General features: G+C 34.7%; 1 protein-coding gene across 1 annotated transcript; it reads right to left on the bottom strand.

Moving 5' to 3' along the window:
• Positions 1 to 231: 231 nt before the first annotated feature.
• LOC100799632 (probable sugar phosphate/phosphate translocator At3g11320) lies at positions 232 to 4,316 on the bottom strand. Its single transcript, XM_003516280.5, has 4 exons — positions 3,498 to 4,316; positions 1,613 to 1,716; positions 1,247 to 1,475; positions 232 to 783 (listed from the first exon to the last, which is right to left on the bottom strand). Exons 1-4 carry the CDS (start codon positions 3,954 to 3,956, stop codon positions 631 to 633), a joined length of 945 nt encoding a protein of 314 aa, XP_003516328.2. The 5' UTR covers positions 3,957 to 4,316; the 3' UTR covers positions 232 to 630.
• Positions 4,317 to 18,561: the final 14,245 nt, after the last annotated feature.

Raw genomic sequence — 18,561 nt, 5'->3', positions numbered from 1 at the left:
TAATCTATAGTATTCACCAAGGGTTTTTTTTGTTACATATTCATCAAGAGTTTAGAATTAATATTATTATTTATTAGATATAATTTCAAATGACAAGGTTGAGGTTGTATGCAGGCATTTTACCTATTTCGTTATAGGCATCAAATAAGTGAGATCTTATATAAAAATTAAACATTGGTCAAAAAATTAAAAAAATATTTTTTTATTAAAAATTATGTCGGAGTGCATTAACAACACTTTTTAATAATTTTTTAAAATTTCTTAAGCAATGCACTTAAGACAGTAAACATTTGCCTAAAACTTAATAAGGACAAATATATATGTAAAATCTTGCATATCATGTACATAACAGAATCCTCTCTTGCTAAATTATTGGAGTTCTTCTTTTAAATGTTATGAAAAAGAAATTGCATTGATTGAAGGAGCCGAAAGGAAAGCCAATAAAATATGACTGATTAGGCAATAGGCATGAAACTCGAGTCCACATCAAAGGGTTTATGGGGAAATATTCTTGTTCACGTGTAATAAAAGTGGTTGCTGCAATGTCATAATTTTGTATGCATAATAACTTGTTGGCCCTCTCGCTTGTGGTATCACACTCTGCTTTGATTGGTAATGTTGTTAAGTTTACTAATTTTTGCTATACCTCTTTTTGGTTTCACTGTACAATATAACTCCAATGACAGTGAGTGCATAGCCAAGCATTCCTATCATTGAAATGGGGTTTTTGAATATCAAAATTGAGACCACCACAGCAACTGCTCCCTTTGCATTTCCTAAAACCTGGAAAGATTTAATAAATTGAGATTCACTTTATATATTTAGTGGTTCATTTCCAAATACCAAGAAACAACAACAAACACAACAAAGCCTTATCCTACTAGGCGAGGTTGATTACATGGATCACACGATGTCATTTGCCACAATTAAAAACCAAAGTTTCAGAAATATTATTCAAATACCAAGAAAAGTGGAAGTTAAATTCTAGTGGTTCCTTCAAATACTAAAGAAACGTTTACTATTCCCTGGATGGTAGAATAGAAATATCATTCAATGGAACATCTTGAGAATAATGCTCTACAAGTGTTTGCTTCATTTAATTTTTCTCCCTTTAGAATTTAGTATGTGAAATGCAGGTAACATGTTAAAATGAGTTCTTAATCTATCAAGTCATTTCCATATGAGAAATGACAAATGTATATAGTAAGCCTTAAACAAGAATTGGATTTATGGTGTTAGGATATACCTGAAGGGTAAGTGCACTTGTATGTTTCGTCACCAAAAAATTGGTCAGGTTCACAAAATACGCAAGAGATGAACTGAGAAGCAGATACCAAAAAATTCTGATATCCTTTCTGGCAAGATCCATTGTGATCTGAATCACATTTCCCTCCATCAACAATGTTGCAGGAAGTAATACCATCACTGCTATTGGAGCCATATAAAGCAGCAGGTTCATAGAATTCAACTTTTCTCTGAAAACCATAAAAATTATTTTATGTTGGTTTACAAGTGAAGTACAGAACAATAGCACTTGGTGCAATTCAGAACCTACAAGTTCTTTAATTCAATCATCTTGCTACAATAAGGACAAAGCAGATAGAATCATTACCCCTCTGAGGACAACAAAATATCTTGAAGGACTGATTTAAATGCTCTGGCAGCTGTCGATGAAACACAGATTACAAATCCAAACAGATGGAAACTTGGTTCACCCTGCAGGGTTAGTGTTACATGTGAGATTGCGAAAAAACAAATTGATTCTTGGAGAGATTAGAAAACCAGTAACGCTAGCAATTGTTTTGATAGGATGGTTAAGAAGAAAAAAGGTGACTTAAAGAAATTGAAGTAGGAAAAAGGGCTAAATCTGGACTATCATAAAACAAGCCATTTTGTTGTTACGTTAATAATGAGCTCAAGGTATTAAGTTTGCATTCCCCTGAATCTTCACTAAATGGCAACTCAATTTCATCCTCATTGTACCAACTTCTGGACTAGGTGCCTTTTTACACTTTGATAGAATTGATGTTGATAGAACTAATTTTAAACTGTTGAACGTTAAAGAAATGCATGCTCAAATTAATCTCAACTATAGGTTTTACATTGTAATGTGTGCAGTGTGAAAAACTGATTTTTGATTGTAAAACAAACAAGGCTTAACATCTTTCCTAGCCAAATGCTGTCTCAAGCTATTAGTCTTAGCTAATCTCTCTTTACCTGGCATTGTCACCAATAAGTTTTGATTTCTTAACTTTCCCTCTCACTTTGTATAGCCATGTCTTGGGTTATCTCTAAATGCCATGAGGGAATGGAGTGTTCAGAAGTTTGTCATTTTGACCACACTGATTATGCACGCAAATTCATTGACAAAATAATTAAAATTAGTTCAGTTCTGACAAAGCCAGTACTGAAATAACTCTAACTTATCAAAACAAAAAAGAAATGTCAAGAATAAATTTCACATCACAACATGTATTATTAATGCAAATGGTCAAACAAAGCTTAAAACCCTTTGGAACTCGGGGGCAAATTGTAGGAAAAAAAATGCTAGTTAAGGAAAAAAAGAGGACTAAGAGTTCATTTTCCATTGGCTTGGTATGCGTATATAGGAAAGTGAGAAATGTGCTACTTTTCCAAACACCTCTGGCTAGGGAAGAGTTTTGAGAGATGGGCTCAACTTCAATCTCTTCGGTTCTGTCTTCTAATTTTGTCCAAGCATAGTCATGTTTAAAGTCAAGACACACGAAGCTCGTCCTAATAGGCGATCAAGCCCATGTCTATAGTATCTATCAAATTTCAATGGTAGCTAGCTGGAGAAATTTAAGGATTTGAGTACACTTCTTTAGGAGATATTATAGATTATAAATTGATTTGGTAGTGGACACAGAGAACAGAAAGGAGAATCTCCGGCAAACAAAAACTAACAAACTAATCATTAATATTTGTCAATGAACATTTACCGACCAAGGAAGAAAAGGACACTTGTTCTTTTGGATCAATAGTTAAATGAGTTCAAACAGAAAGAATAAAAAAAAGAGAAAGATTTTCAATTCCAAAACCCTTTAAATTTCCGAGATTATATTATAGTATATCCCTTAATGTAGGCGTATATGCACTAACATAAAACAAGCATATGTTCACTTCTATTTAATTCTCATTATATGTAAAATTTTCTTTCTCTTGGATTAGCCCACAATCATGCATCCTAAATGAGATTGATCTTAATGGGTTGGGAGGCACAATACTTATCCAAAAGAACAAAAAAGAGAGCAAAATGAATATTTTTTTCTCCCGTTCTGTATTTTTTTTTACCATCTAATAAACTGCTAGCGAGATTAATCTTGATTCAGTGGGTTCAGATACACTTCTCTTAGTCATAAGAACAAAAAGAGACCAAAATGGATGTTTTTTTGTCTCCCGTTCTGAATTTTTTTACCATCTAATACAGTGATTCAAAACCCCCCCAAAAAAAATATTTGAGGATGAAAATTATTTACCCCACTAGCTACGACGACGCCCGCAACAACGGGCAAGAGCGTGGCGTAAGTAACCCACGCCTCCCTCTTGGCGCTCACGGCGTAAGCGAAAACGGCGGTGAAGAACGGCGTGGTGGCTCCGATGGCCTGGTTAAACGACACAGGAATGTACCTGAGCGACACGTTCCCGCAGACGACGGAGAAGCAGAAAACGACACCGAGCGCCACGATCCTCCCGAACTGGCTCCTGGACCGCACGCGCTGCAGCGGAACTGCGTCCGTAACGGAAACAATAACGTAGCTGAAGAGCGAGCACACCATCATGTGACACGTGGTGAGGAAAACGGGGAACCTGAAGCCGTAGTTGCTGAGCAAGTACTTGTTCAGAAGGAGGACCCCTATGTTGGAACTGTACCACGCAATCACAACGCCAATGGTTGACCACGGAATAATAACAATATTGTTCATCGTCATCATCATCTCAATGGGTTTGTGCAAAATGGTTTCTTTGTTATTTTAAATTTTAGTGCGTGTTTTGAGTTTTGATGAGGACTATTGAAGGGGAGAGAGAGAGAGAGAGGGAGGGGGGTTTGGAATTAAGGGGGTTTATAGTTATACGAATAGTGTAACGTAACGTAATTGGCGAGAACTGAGAAGGAAGGAGGAGAGAAGTGATTGTTGGAAGGTGCAGGGTTTATGCCAAGTGCATGCAGAAAATGGGATGATTCATAGTTTCATGCTACCAACGAGGTTGATTTGGTTTGGTGGATCCGAACTCATTTTCTGAGCTCGGAATTAATTGACACTGAACTTGCCATTTGGTGTGTAGGTGAATGTTTTCCAAAGGTTTAGTTTAGGGTAGTTATTGTGGGACTTGGATTCTCTACCGTCCTAGACCCCCTACAGCAGCGTTATTGTGGTGTGAAGATGGGTGTCATGGAACTTCAAAAACACAAAATAATACGTAGTAATTAGATACCACATCTTGTACATTGTAAAGTGATTGAAGATGGGGTCACGAAAACTTAAAAAACACAAAATAATACGACGTAATTAGATACCACATGTTGTACATTGTATAATGATATTTTTTTTTTCGAAAAAAAGTAGTAGTAATTAAATTTTTGAAAAACTTGTCTTAATTAATCTGCTTATGGAACAAATTATTCTTTTTTTAAAAAATAAATAAAAGAATGGAACAAATTCTTTCATTTATATATTGTTGGATTTGATCTCAAGGCTAGTTAGCATTAATTTAAACTAATTTTTGGATCCGTGCATAATTTACTCAATTATATTAAATTTTAGCATATTTTGATTAGTTTTGAAGAAAATAAACATACCAAGAAACTATGATATTAGTGCGAAATATCTATCAACTTTATTAATAACTAATGTAGGTGGTTGATCATCTTTAGTAGTAAAATTTTTTCAATGGATCATATTTTTTTAGAGGAATGCTAGCACACTCTATTTGACATTCTCTTTCAAAGATTATTTATCATTGATTAGAATTTATTGAATAAGAAACAAAACTTACCAAAAATAATAATTTTTAATAAATTTTAATTATTCATAGAGGGAGTCTTAAAAGAAAGAGTATTAGGTAAATTATCACTAACATTACTCTTTTTCTTATTCACAAGGTTAGTACTCTTACTTAACAGACTAAGATTAGTTACACAACGCTTTGTTTTTTTTTTTTCTTTTACTAGTATTTATCTTTGATACAAAGAGAAAGTATTTTTTGATAAACAAATACTATAATCAGACTAGCTAGATATGTGCATTTTGTTTTTGTTAAATATACATATATATTCGCATGATTATAATATTTATTTATTTGTTTATTATTGTCTGAGTAACAAGCAAAAATCTAAGAAATACAAATTTTATAATTTATATATCAATATCTATTAATTATTGTAATGCAAGTTAAAGTTACTCCTATATCTGAATTCTCAAGGAGTCACAAACACTATAAATGGGTCTGTCCTTGGAGAACATAGGAACACTTTGGCTAATAGCACAATTCCAACTAGAATCTGACAAGTAAATGACGCTAATTAAATTGCCGGCCTTGAAGTTAATCACAAGAACATTTGGCTTAATCTATGTTTGCTGGCGGGGTTTCAGCTTTAACACTCCCAGTATCCAGAAGAGTACTGATATATAGATAATTACAATAGCATCTTTCAACTTTTTATTTTTTAATTATTAATTTGATCTCCATTATTTTAAAGATTCAATTTAGTTCATAAATTTTTAAAATGCACTAATTTAATATTTTCAATCAATTAAATTGGCATCATTATGATTGTGAATTCCAACCATTTTTATTTACGAAATAGTTTTTTACCACCGATATATTTTGCTAATATGCATATCCATCCAATTAAAATGCACCAATTTGGTTTTATTTTTTAAAAAATAATAACAAATATAGTGGTGGTTAAAAACTGTCACTATTCCTAACAAAAATGTTATTGGAATTTGCAATCCTAACGACATCAAATTAATTGGATGAAAATGATCAAATTAATGCACTTTAAAAAAATGATAATCAAATTAAATCTTTTAAAAAATTGGGGACCAAATTGAATTTTTTTTTAAAATGATAATCAAATTAATGCACTTCTCTCTATATTATTTCCTTTTCTTTTCTAGCACTATTGAAAAAATAATTTTTCACGACACACCTTTGACGAAGGTTCCCACAAAACCATCTTGATATATAAGGCGGTGACAATTTTATAAATATAAGGTTTTTCAACAAAAACCGTCTTAGAATGATAGTTTTCTAAGACTGTTATGTGAAAGTCGTTTTAGAATGATATTTTTCTAAGACGGTTTTGTGAAAACCGCTATGAAATGATGAGAGACTTTTCGCTCATAAACCTAGACCTTGGTTACTTTCTTAACAACAGCCAAAGGTGACCTTTGGAGTTCACGTCGCGTGGGTTATGGAAGCTTCGGGACTGGACCTGATGGCACACGAGGATCTAGATAAATTTTTCGCTTTTGAAACCGTCCGTTAGAGATTCATTGGGCTCCATTGTGAGGGCAAAGGTTTTGTCTGTCTCCGGTTTGCTCACCTTGAGTTTGTGTTTGTTGGGAGAGATTTTGGCGCCGAGGTAGGTTTTTGGGGATTCGTAGGTTTGGTTGTTGACGAGGTCGTTGAAATTATTGATGATTAGGGTTATGTCCGAGGAAAAGCACGAGAACATGTTGTGGATGTCGTTGGTGATGCAGGACTGGAGCTTCGATGGGAGGAGGTTGCTCGCCACAGAGTGGACCACCATAGCGGTGGTGGCCACCAAGGCTGCCACCGAGAGCATCATCTTCGCGGTGGCCAGGTTGGACTCATCACGGAAGAGGAAAAGGACATTTTGATTTTTTTTTTTTTGGTTTTGTTGGGAGTTTAGGAAGGGAAAATGGTGGTGGCGCAAATCGAAAGTGGTGGTATTGGTTATTTATAATGGTGATTTTGGAAGTGTGTACGTTTGGGAATGAATGCAATTTTTTGCTACCAACAAGGTGCCAATGTTTAGGTCATTTTCTACGGACCTAACTAACTCTTTTTTGTGTCTCTCATCAATTTTTGTTGTTGTTGCTCTGTTTATTTCGTTTGTTGAGTTCAACCTTTGATTTGATGGACTTTTCAAGTTATGAAAATTAAAATGGTGCCTTTTATGTATTGTGTTTTACAGGTCAGAATTGCTAGAATCTTTAACACCTATGGCCTAGAATGTGCTTAGGTGATGGTCGTGTTGTTAGTAACTTCGTTGCTCAGGTTGGCCTTTTGTATACCTCTTCCTTGAATTTGAATTAGGAAAGGAGTTGTTGTTGGCTTTATTTGTGTAATAATTGTCTCTATCTGGTGAACTTATTGCAGGCACTAAGGAAGGAGCCTTTGACTATTTATGGAGATGGGAAACAAACAAGAAGTTTCCAATATGTCTCTGATTTGGTAAGGAAATAATATCTTTCTCATCACTCTTATTAATTGCCACTAGCTTGCATTTTGCTTATGATGTAATTAGCATATATCTTTGTTCTTTAGCTGAAAATGCTTAATATATCCACCGCCCCCCTCAAATAGAAAAAAGAATCTATATGAGTTCATATATGGTGCTCGTTGTGCAAGGATTGGATTTCGATTACTGGTAGCTTTTGGTCATTTGGTTGAAACTTTAATGTAACTTTTCCCCATGTGCATGCTATATATTTAACAAAAGCAATTCATTGGTTTATGCAAAAAAGGTGTTTTCCTTTAGTAAATGACAAAGTTCGTATGTGTGTTTGAATGACTCATTCATTGTGGGTACTCCTGTGTGAGGTTAACAATGGCTAATTTCACTAAAGAAACATTTGCATGTGACTGGAAGCGAGTTTGAAGGCCCTTGTGAAGACCAGAAACTTCCCTTTCTTTTTTCAAAATAAAATTTAGCATCCAAATCAAAAAAGCATTATTGTAAAGACCAGAAAAGCATTGTGAAGAGTATTTAAATTTTTTATTAATCAGACAAGTAATCTAATTTTTAGTTTTAGAAAACTATAAAACTGTTTATGAATAGAGAAACAAACAAGCTCTTAATTTGGCATCTTGTTACTATGCATTAATAAATTTAAGTTTACATATTCTTTCTCTAATATATGTATATACCATTATCATCTCATATGCAGTAGTGCTCTCTATTTCCAAGTACATATATGGTAAGAATAGAGATAAGGAGAATGATGTTTGAGGAGGGTTAGGTGCGTTAAACTGAAGTTATTTTATTGGTCCCTGCAGCTTTAGTTAATTAAATTTAATGATATATGATAATATGAATCATTATTTACCATAAATATTTAATAAATACTCATGATTTTTTTAGTAATTTTAGTAAATGCCTACCTAATAGGTGAATGATACCAAGACAATGTTAGCTAGAATAGAATACTAGGACAATGATGTTGTGGTTGTTGAAATTGTTGTCATTTTGGATACTGGAAGCAATGCTTGCTATGTTGAGCAGATCAGTGCCATTTCTAAGTTGTAAGGCCATGTCTCTTCTTCTGGGAAAATGGTTAATATACATTTACACACCTTCATTCATTTCTTCATATCTTGTTCTAATGTTATAGATGAACTACTAGATCATCTTAATTTGAGAAAAGCATTCCTTGATTTAGATCATTAGCACTGAGAGGGGTGCTTTCTCAAATGGTCTCCCTTTAACCAAGTTCGATAGGGAAATGGATGTTGCTAGCATCAATTCGGGTGAGCAGGTATATTTTGGTATCAATATTCTCCATAATTTTACTTGTTCTGACATAATAGCAAGCAGAAGAATCATTCTCTTCATATTTTGGCAACAATAATTTGTCAAAGCTGTGATGCATGTTGGGCTAAATAGTATGATTAATTCTTCAGAATTTATTTTTTTCTCTTTTCATGCAATTAATTTCTTTGTTGGTCTTGCAATAACTATATGGAACTTACAATTTCTCCCTTTATTTTTTAAAGGCCCAACCAAAGAGGATTCTTGAGGTGATGAATATTCCTGGTTTGACCAAACAACATGTCGCTAGTCATTTGTAGGTTGGTTTCTACATGCATTTGTAATTTAGAATAATTGAGTATAAATTGTCTTGTCAATTAATTGAGATTTGAACTTAGTTGGTATGTAGAGATTTGAACATGAATTTTTTTTGAAATAGCTGATTATCATTAATTAAAAAGAGTAGTACAATAAGAGGATATAAGATATCATGAGTATCTATCCCAGGTAAGCAACACATAAACCTACTACCTATAACAAAAAGAGATGATATATCCTTTGCAATACTAGCCTGAGTATACCTTTCCTACATGCATCCCAACAAACTAAGCTTACAATGAAAATACCAGAAAACCAACATTATAATACCAGCTTTGTCTTTAAGATATGCCATTGCAGTTTTATGAAATTTTGTAAGTCCCTTCCACAATTAAAAGCAAGATGTAGGCACAACTTTGGACTAAGTGACCACTGCACAAAAGAAGGTCCAATCATATATATTTGAACATGAAATATAGTTTCCAAGCTTCTTTTCAATCCAAACATAGGCACTTAAGTTTGGAAAAATATATATATCAAAAGGAAATTTAAAAAATATATTGCATAAGTACTAAATGAATAGGAACAGTAAATTACAAACACATAATAATAATAATAATTAGTCACAATCTATTATTAACGTCCAAATATATTTGTTTCACTTTTTATACTTTTGGGGACTAAGTTTTGTATTTTCATCTTTTAGGGACATATTTGTCAGTGGAGTGGGAAGACGAAAAGTCAATAAAATATTATAACAAATATGTCCCTATGCTGACAATCCACGTTGGCAATTATTTCAGTGACAAATTTGTCTCTCCGTGTCACATATGCTATTTTATTAACAGTGACGGACAAAAGTTAACGGTCAAATATATTTGTCGCACTTTTTACACTTTCAGGGACACATTTGTCAGCGAATTACACATTGACGGACAAAAGTGACTATTTATCCTTTTTTTTAAAAGAAAGACATGCTAAGACAGTTTTTCGAAGAACCATCTTAGAAAATCTACCTTTTAAACCGTCTTAGAATCCTAAAAAACAATTTATTTTTTTTAAAAAGAAGACATTGTAAGATGGTTGTCTACTTTCTAAGACAGATTTCCAAAAATCGTCTTAGAATCCTCATTTTTTTATTTTTTATTTTAAAAAAAGACATTCTAAGACGATTTTTTAGAGAACCGTCTTAGAAAGTTCACTTCCTAAAATGATTTTTCCTTAAAACCATCTTAGAAGTATCCATCATTTTTTAAGAAAACAATTTCTAAGACGGTTCATGACAAAAGCATCTTAGAAAATTGACCCTCTAAGACGATTTGAGAACCGTCGTGGAAAGTCTTGACTTTTCCTTGACGAAAACATCAAAGACAGTTGAAAATCATCGTAAAAAGCCCCTCAAAATTGTTGTAGAAAACGCTTTTTTTAGTAGTGTAAGTATAAACACCTAGGTCTTCAACAAAAATTTTCTTATCCAAACTTATGTTAGGTTTGGACTGTCCAGTATGTCATAATTGGATGATCCATCCATACTCAATGTTTTGATAATTACAACGATATAAATTGTTAATTGACTAATAGTTTATTTTTAAGTGAAATAGGACTTATTATAAATGAGTTCACATGGTAACAAAATTCTATCTGAATGCTCTTATAAGTAATCCTCCAAAGGTAACTGGAATTTATTTTTAATAAGTACTATCCAACATCCAATTTGTTGTTATAAACAAGCGTCAAATCATTTGTGAAAACCAGTGTTTATACATTGTGCCCTTTTGTACACATCCAAAGGATTTATTCACTTACACAAATCATTTTATACTAAGCATAAGTGGCGTCCAACCTCATACTGGATTCATGTTAGCTAAAAAAGGAAGTGCATGTACTCATACTCTTGTGATTTCATTTTGCCTCTTGAATTGTTAACTTTTGAATTTCAAGTGTGCAAGGATAGAATATAAGATAATATTCTTCAGAGCTGAAATTGTACAAGCGATGAGGAAAAACACGTGTTTGTTTATACTTTTGTCTTCTCTCTCTCTCTCTCCTTAAGAAAGCGACACATTGCACATGCTGTCAGCTGTGAGACAACGATCATTTCAAGGAAAAATCTAATCCCACAACAAATCTTTTCACTAAAGTCTATAAAGGCAACTCAAAACATGGTGTGGAAATCTATTAATCGATGTCCTCCAAGCCTTTTTGCACATGTGTTTTCTTGGTACCACATGCATATAGAGTCTCAAGTTAAATCCACATCATAATGCATGTATGTCTATGAAAATATTTGCAATTGTATGATTATGGGATAAATGATTGCCATGTGTGACGATGTACTTTTCTAAATACTCTTAATCTTTAAATTGTTTTAGGTGGAGAGATGTGACTCACTCTCTGTTTGTTTGTCCACTACTAGAAAATATGGATTTGACGTCGGCCAATTAACATCGGTTCTAATAAAAACCGATGTTAACAAAAGTATGGTGACATTTTTGTAAATAAAGTGTCTTTGTTAACATCGGTTATAAAATAACCAATGTTATGAGTTTCCTTAACATCGATTATTTTAAAACTGATGTTATGTGCGCAAAGTTAACATTGGTTTTTAATAAAACTGATGTTGTTTTTTTCTCCTAACATTGGTTTTATTAAAAAACAACTAATATTGTCAATGTGCATTTCTAATTAATATGAATTTTCAGTTCCATTCCTCTCTCACCCAAACCTCAGAGTCTTCGTCGGCGGCTCCATTAGGGTTTTTGATCTCCGCAACAAGGAACCCTCCACAATAATCTATGAGAGCTCGGAGCTAGACATGTCACTAGTGCGGCTCGGGTGGAACAAGAAGGACTCGAGGTACATGGCAACGATCATCATGGACAGTGCGAAGGTGGTGGTGTTGGACATTTGCTTCCCCATGCTCCCTATGGTGGAGTTGCAGCGGCACTAGGAAAGCGTGAATGCGGTTGCGTGGGACTCGCATAGCTCATGCCATATATGAATTGCTAGGGAAGATTCGCAGGTGCTGATTTGGGACCTTTCTTTCATGGGTCAACCCATGGAGGGTGAGCTTCACTCGATTCTTATGTGCACTATGGATGCAGAGATTGAGAAGCTTCAGTTGTTGTCTTTGCAGCCTGATTGGGTCGCTATTGCTTTCTCCACCAAGCTTTAGATTCTTAGGGTTTGACAGAGGTTTACAGTCCTTGTTTGATTCGATGGGTTGCGACTCCAGTTCAAGATTGGTCACAATTGGGCTTACGAGATTTGAAAACACAGGTTAGAATATCTCAAATTCATAAAATGGGTTTTATGGTTTTCGAGATTATGACTAGAAATGAAAAATAGATTAGAAAGAAAAGGTTCCATTTTTCCTCTTTCTAAGTTGAAATTTAGTGCTGCTACCTTTACCCTTTTCCCAATTACCCTTGAATTACCCATTTCAACCGGATTTCAAACTCGTTCTGTTTATTTTCTCTAGTTACATAACCATTGCTGACAATTGTGTAGTGAAGTATTAATTTTGGGGCCTTAGAATTTTGGATTAGGGTTAAGTAAATTGTAGTTTGGATTAGTTTAGAAGTGTAGTAGTGCTAATCTGATTACACATGTAATTTAGATTAACTTTTTGAATTTTCAGTGAAGTTTACAGAAAAATGCAAAGCATTGTGTTCTAAGTATTGAGAAAGGACTTGAGGTGTTTATGCTTATGTAGATCAAATGTTTAATTTTAATAGGATGTTGTTTTGAAGCAGAAGAGAAGTGTTTCATGTTTGTAAATGCAGGAAGGGATGCTTTAAGTGAAGCTCATATGTGCTTCTGAACATGCTCTTTAATCTCTCTCTCTCTCTATAGAGGGAGCTTTATAAACAAGACTTGCCTTTAACCTTACCTGCTTGAGGTGAGGGATCAATGAAACAACACAACAAAGCAATCGTGGCAAAGAAAAAGCTAGCAAGAAAAAAGTCTTAAAGAAAGCACCACTTTTGATACATTAAAAGAATGACTATGATGTTCTATCATCATTTCATAATTGGACGATCCATCCATATCCAAAGTTTTGATTATTATAATGATATAAATTTTTGATGAACTAATGATTTATTTTTAAGCGAAACCGGACTTGCCATAAATGAGCTCACGTAGTAACAAAATTTTATCCTAATGCTTTTATAAGTAATCTTCCAATGGTAACTAGAACTTGTTTTTAATAAGTACTATCCAACGACCAATGCACTTTTATAAACAAGCGTCCAACCATTTGTGAAAACCAATGTTTATACCATGTGTCCTTTTGTATATGTCCAAAGGACTTATTCACTTACATAAATCATTTTATCTTAAGCATAAGTGATGTCCAACCCCATATTGGATTCATGTTAGCTAAAAAGAGAAGTGCATGTACCCATATTCTTGTGATTTCATTTTTCCTCTCTTATTTGAATTGTTAACGTTTAAATTTCAAGTGTGCAAGGACTAAATAAAAGAGAATATTCTTGAAAGCGAAAATTGTACAAGTTATGGAGGAAAAACACATGCTTTTGTTTGTACTTTTATCTTTTCTTTCTCTCTCTCCTCAAGAAAGTGACACATTGGACATGTTGTCAATGATGAGACAACAGTCATTTCAAGGCAAAATCTAATCCCATAACGAATCTCTTCACTAAAATCTATAAAAGGTGACTCAAAACATTGCAATCATCAATGACAAGAAAACAAGTAAGTGAAACATTGAAATGCAAAAACTCTGTCAATTTATTGGACGACATAATCTTGTGCTTGATGTTGGAATAACTAGGAATCTAGAAGAGGAGTTGAATAGATTCCTTCGAAAACTTTACCACTTAATTTCTTAATTCAATCAAAATCAACACTTTTTTACAACTCAAGGTTTTCTCAAAAGACTTATTGAAGGAAGATCAACAACACATAAAACCAATATATTCAACAACCTTAGAAAAAAGAGTGATCGAGGCCGTACCCGAATCAAATAAACATTAAAAATGCAGTATCTAGGAAGTGATCTTAGGTCGTCTCCCAACGAGCAATGGTCAACCAACGTTCATAATAGATAGTGATAAAGCAGTAACGAATTGGGGGGGGGGGGTTGTTTGTTTTTGTAATTTAAACAGCTAGCAAATTTTAATTAGAAAATAACAAAATTAAAACATGTTGTTTCCCCTTAATTCACAAGCAAGTCTCTTATCCTAGGTTACGAGAATTTATCCTTAATCAGTTCAACGACTTGATCCAACCCTAAATTAAATTGCTAAGCGAAAATTAACATAAGGCTGTCATTATGTGATTAAGCAACACATACACCAATTAATCATGAACGAAACTGATCATTAAGCATGAACGTAACTTAAGCGCAGAGACAATTAATCAAGCACTAAGCATGCATGGATTAATAGCAACAAATACAGAGTAATTGGTGAAGAAGAAAAACTAATCAGAATTCAATTGTAATAACAAAACCTCAAAGAGAGTTGTGCTTGATCCTCAAGAGAAAACAACGCTGGAGACTTAGCCTTCCATTAATCAGTAGAAAACGAAATTGTAGATTGAAGCAGAAACAAAATTGGAGAAAACAAATTTTATTCTACGTGAACAGTGCACATGAATAGTAAAAATTGGAATTCTAAAACCCTAAAATTATTCTCCTCTTAAAAAAAAACTGCCTAAACTAAAACCCTGGTTCTATTATATAGGTTCTCAGCCCCAAAGCTTACAAATCTATTTTCAGTCCAAGCCCATAAACGAAATAAAATAAAATATGGACAAGATAAGATAAGATTGGATAAAATAAAATCTGGACGAAATAAAATCTAGATAAAATAAAATTTGGATTAGATAAGATTTGATAAAATAAAATTGTCTGCTCTCTTCAAGTCTAAGCCCAATTTCGGATTCAAGCCCAATTGCTTATAATTCTCCTGAAATTAAATTAAAAACACAAAATTAGTCTAAGTAGGCCCAAATGATAAAACTGCATAATTAATTTGACAATTAAGGCTAATCAGTAATTAAAATGGTGACAAAAAGGGTTAAGAAATAGGAGAAAATAATGACACATCAAATCCCCCCACACTTAGCCTTTTGCACTCCTGGGCAAAATCAAAAAGCAAAGCAAGGAACAAATCCAGAGACATTAAAGAGAAACAAACAAACACAAAAACAATTACATATTTCTCAATGAATCTTAAGGAATGAAAGGAATGGGCAACATCCAACACATAGAGAGTTAAAGAATCAAGACAGTCATGAAAATCATCCAAGCATCTCAAACATGGCAAGATAGTCAATCAGCTCAATATTGAAAAGTGATAAAGCCTTATAAGATATGCACTCTATCTCTCAAGTGTCTAGGCTACTGTTTACTCTCAGAGCACCCATGAAAACAAACACCACATAGACTTGGCACTCTAAAATTGACAACCACACCACAAACACATGCACATAAGGATCAAAAGGTCTTTTAAGGTTGTAATGGGGCCAAGGATAAGGTAGAGGAAAGTATGGGATAAATAGCTAAAACCCAAAGGAATAGAGGAGCAATGGGGAATAAGTGGGAAGTAAGAAAAAGTAGTAAACCCCAAAACCAAAATTAAAAATTAAGCATAAAAAGTAAACCCAAAACAAAGTCAACCAAGTCCTCAAAACAATCCAAGTCTTCAAACCAAGACCTCATTTATTCAACTTCATTCTTTTTCTATTTTTTTTTCATTTTTTTGTATTTTTTTTGTAGAACGTGAATAGTAGCAATTGAAGACATTTGAAAAATAAAGCAACAATTAGGCAATATATGTATATACATCAAGCATGGCCAAAATACATCATCAAGCATGACCAACAAAAACATATCATCCAATGAAACATACCCCTCCCCCCCCCCCCCCCCCACACTTATTCCCAAAACAATTCCAAAGCTCCAAAATTCCTTAAGGGTAGGGTGTGATCATGGTTTTTCACTTAAGGCTTGTAATGAGCTTTAAAACAAAGAAAGGGGAACATAGGCTCAAAGGGGCTATCAAAGGAATTAATTCAAGGTAGACTCATTTGACTAGAGGCTTATAAGAACAAAATGCCTAAATCATCTCCCAACATGCATGTGAAGCAAGAAGTATCAACAAGAGTCAAGCCAAGGCTATTGTGCAAGCAATCAATGGGGCAAAACACATCGAATAAAATAGATGATGATGGCTCAAATTCTCACCAAGGGTAAATCTATCACTTTCAATTCGAACTTTCAAAACTAACTTGACATGTAGAGAAAAACAAGGATTTCAATTCTTAAAATGCCAAGAAACTCCTATTTCAAAAACAATTACCCATTACCTATACATAACCCAAAATTCAAAGAGAAACATGCAATGTTGTACACAAAACATAAAACCAAAATAACAAAATTGACCTAGAAAACCAAAAATAAAGAACAATCTCCCCCTCCCCCCCCACCCCCTCCATACACTTAAACAACACATTGTCCTCAATGTAGCACAATCATAAGATCAAGAGCAATCAAAACAATCAATAAATTTGGACAAGTGCAATAAAAGTAAAGAAGGAGATAGAAAAAGAAAACTCCCTAAGTCATGGCGGAAGAGAAGTAGGGTGAAGTAAGGAGGTCTCCTCCACCACTACATCCACTAAGGATGGATTTGTGAGGAATGTTTTCAGCCGGTGTCCATTGACCTTGAAGCTCTTATCTGTGGATTCACTTTTGATCTCAAATGTACCATAAGGAAAAACATTAGTCATCACAAAAGGACCAATCCACTTTGACCTCAACTTACCACTCATGAGTCCGAGCCTAGAGTTATACAATAAAACTTTCTGTCTAACTACGAAGTCCTTCTTAGCTATCAAGCTGTCATGGAACTTCTTGGTCTTCTCCTTGTAGAATTTGGAATTCTCATAGGCTTCTAAACGGATCTCATCTAGCTCACTTAGTTGCAACTTCCTTTCCTCTCCAGCCTGATGAATAGAGAAGTTACAGGTCTTTACAACCCAATAGGCTTTGTGCTCTATCTCTACAGGAAGATGACATGTCTTGCCAAAGACAACCCGATAAGGTGGCATTCCTATGGGTGCTTTATAGGAAGTCCTATGCACCCAAAGAGCATCATCCAGCCTGGTGCTCCAATCCTTTCTGTTCGGCTGCACAATCTTTTCTAAGATCCTTTTTATCTCCCTGTTTGATATCTCAGCCTACCCATTAGTTTGGGGGTGGTAAGGTGTGGAAATTCTGTGCACGACCCTATACTTTTTGAGCAAGGCATATATGGATCTGTTTCAAAAATGGGTGCCTTGATCACTAACGATGGCTCTAGGGACTCCAAACCTGCAAAACATATTAGATCTAACAAAATCCACAACAACCTTAGCATCGTTAGTTCTGGTGAGTTTGGCTTCCACCCATTTTGAAACATAATCAACAGTAAGGAGAATATAAACAAAACCAAAAGAGACAGGGAAAGGCCCCATAAAATCTATACCCCAGACATCAAACACCTCACAGAATAACATGGGTTGTTGAGGCATTTGTTGTCTCCATGAAAGTGAGCCACTTGCTCTCTGACAAGGCTCACAAGTGCTACATATTCTCCACGCATCCTTGATGATGGTGGGCCAATAGAAACCGTAGTCAAGCACCTTGTGAGCTGTCCTTTGTATGCCAAGATGGCCACCTGGTGTGGAAGAATGACAGAATTACAGGACTGAGTCAATCTCATGGTCTGGAATGCATCTCCTAATAACCTGGTCACTGCACAACTTCCACAAATAGGGGTCATCCCAAATATAATGCTTAGCATCGCTCTTAATTTTATCATTTTGAGCTTTAGATGCTAAGGAAGGAAAAACAGAAGCAACCAAATAATTCACAATATTAGCAAACCAGGGAGTGGGGAAGGAATCAGAAATACTATACAGAATGTACAAATGGTCATCCAAAAAATCATCCTGAATGGGTGAGTCCTCAGACGCACGCTTAATCCTACTCAGATGGTCAGCCACGAGGTTCTGTGCACCGCTTTGATCACAGATTTCCAAATCAAACTCTTGGAGCCAAAGCATCCACCTGATCAATCTAGGCTTTGATTCAGCCTTCTTCAACAGGTACTTTAGAGCTGCATGGTCAATATAAACAATAACACGAGTACCAAGTAAATATGAACGAAATTTCTCAAGAGCAAAAACTATCGCTAATAGCTCATTCTCTGTGGTAGTGTAATTTGCTTAAGCAGCATCCAAAGTTCTGGAAGCGTAGTAGATCACCTGAGGCAGCTTATCAATCTTTTGAGCAAGGACAACCCCCAATGCGTAATTGGATGCATCACACATTAGCTCAAATGGGGCTGTCCAATCAGGTGCCTGAATGATAGGGGTGGTAGTCACCGCACGCTTGAGGCAATCAAAAGCCTCTTTGCATCGGTCATCAAAATCAAACTCCACCTCCTTTTGCAGCAGATTAGATAGTGGGAGCTGGGAGGGCCACT

The sequence above is a fragment of the Glycine max genome, chromosome 1, assembly GCF_000004515.6.
Source record: "Glycine max cultivar Williams 82 chromosome 1, Glycine_max_v4.0, whole genome shotgun sequence".
Lineage (NCBI taxonomy): Eukaryota > Viridiplantae > Streptophyta > Magnoliopsida > Fabales > Fabaceae > Glycine > Glycine max.
The sequence above is the reverse complement of the archived record's forward strand: the minus strand, read 5'-3'. Positions and strand labels throughout refer to the sequence as shown.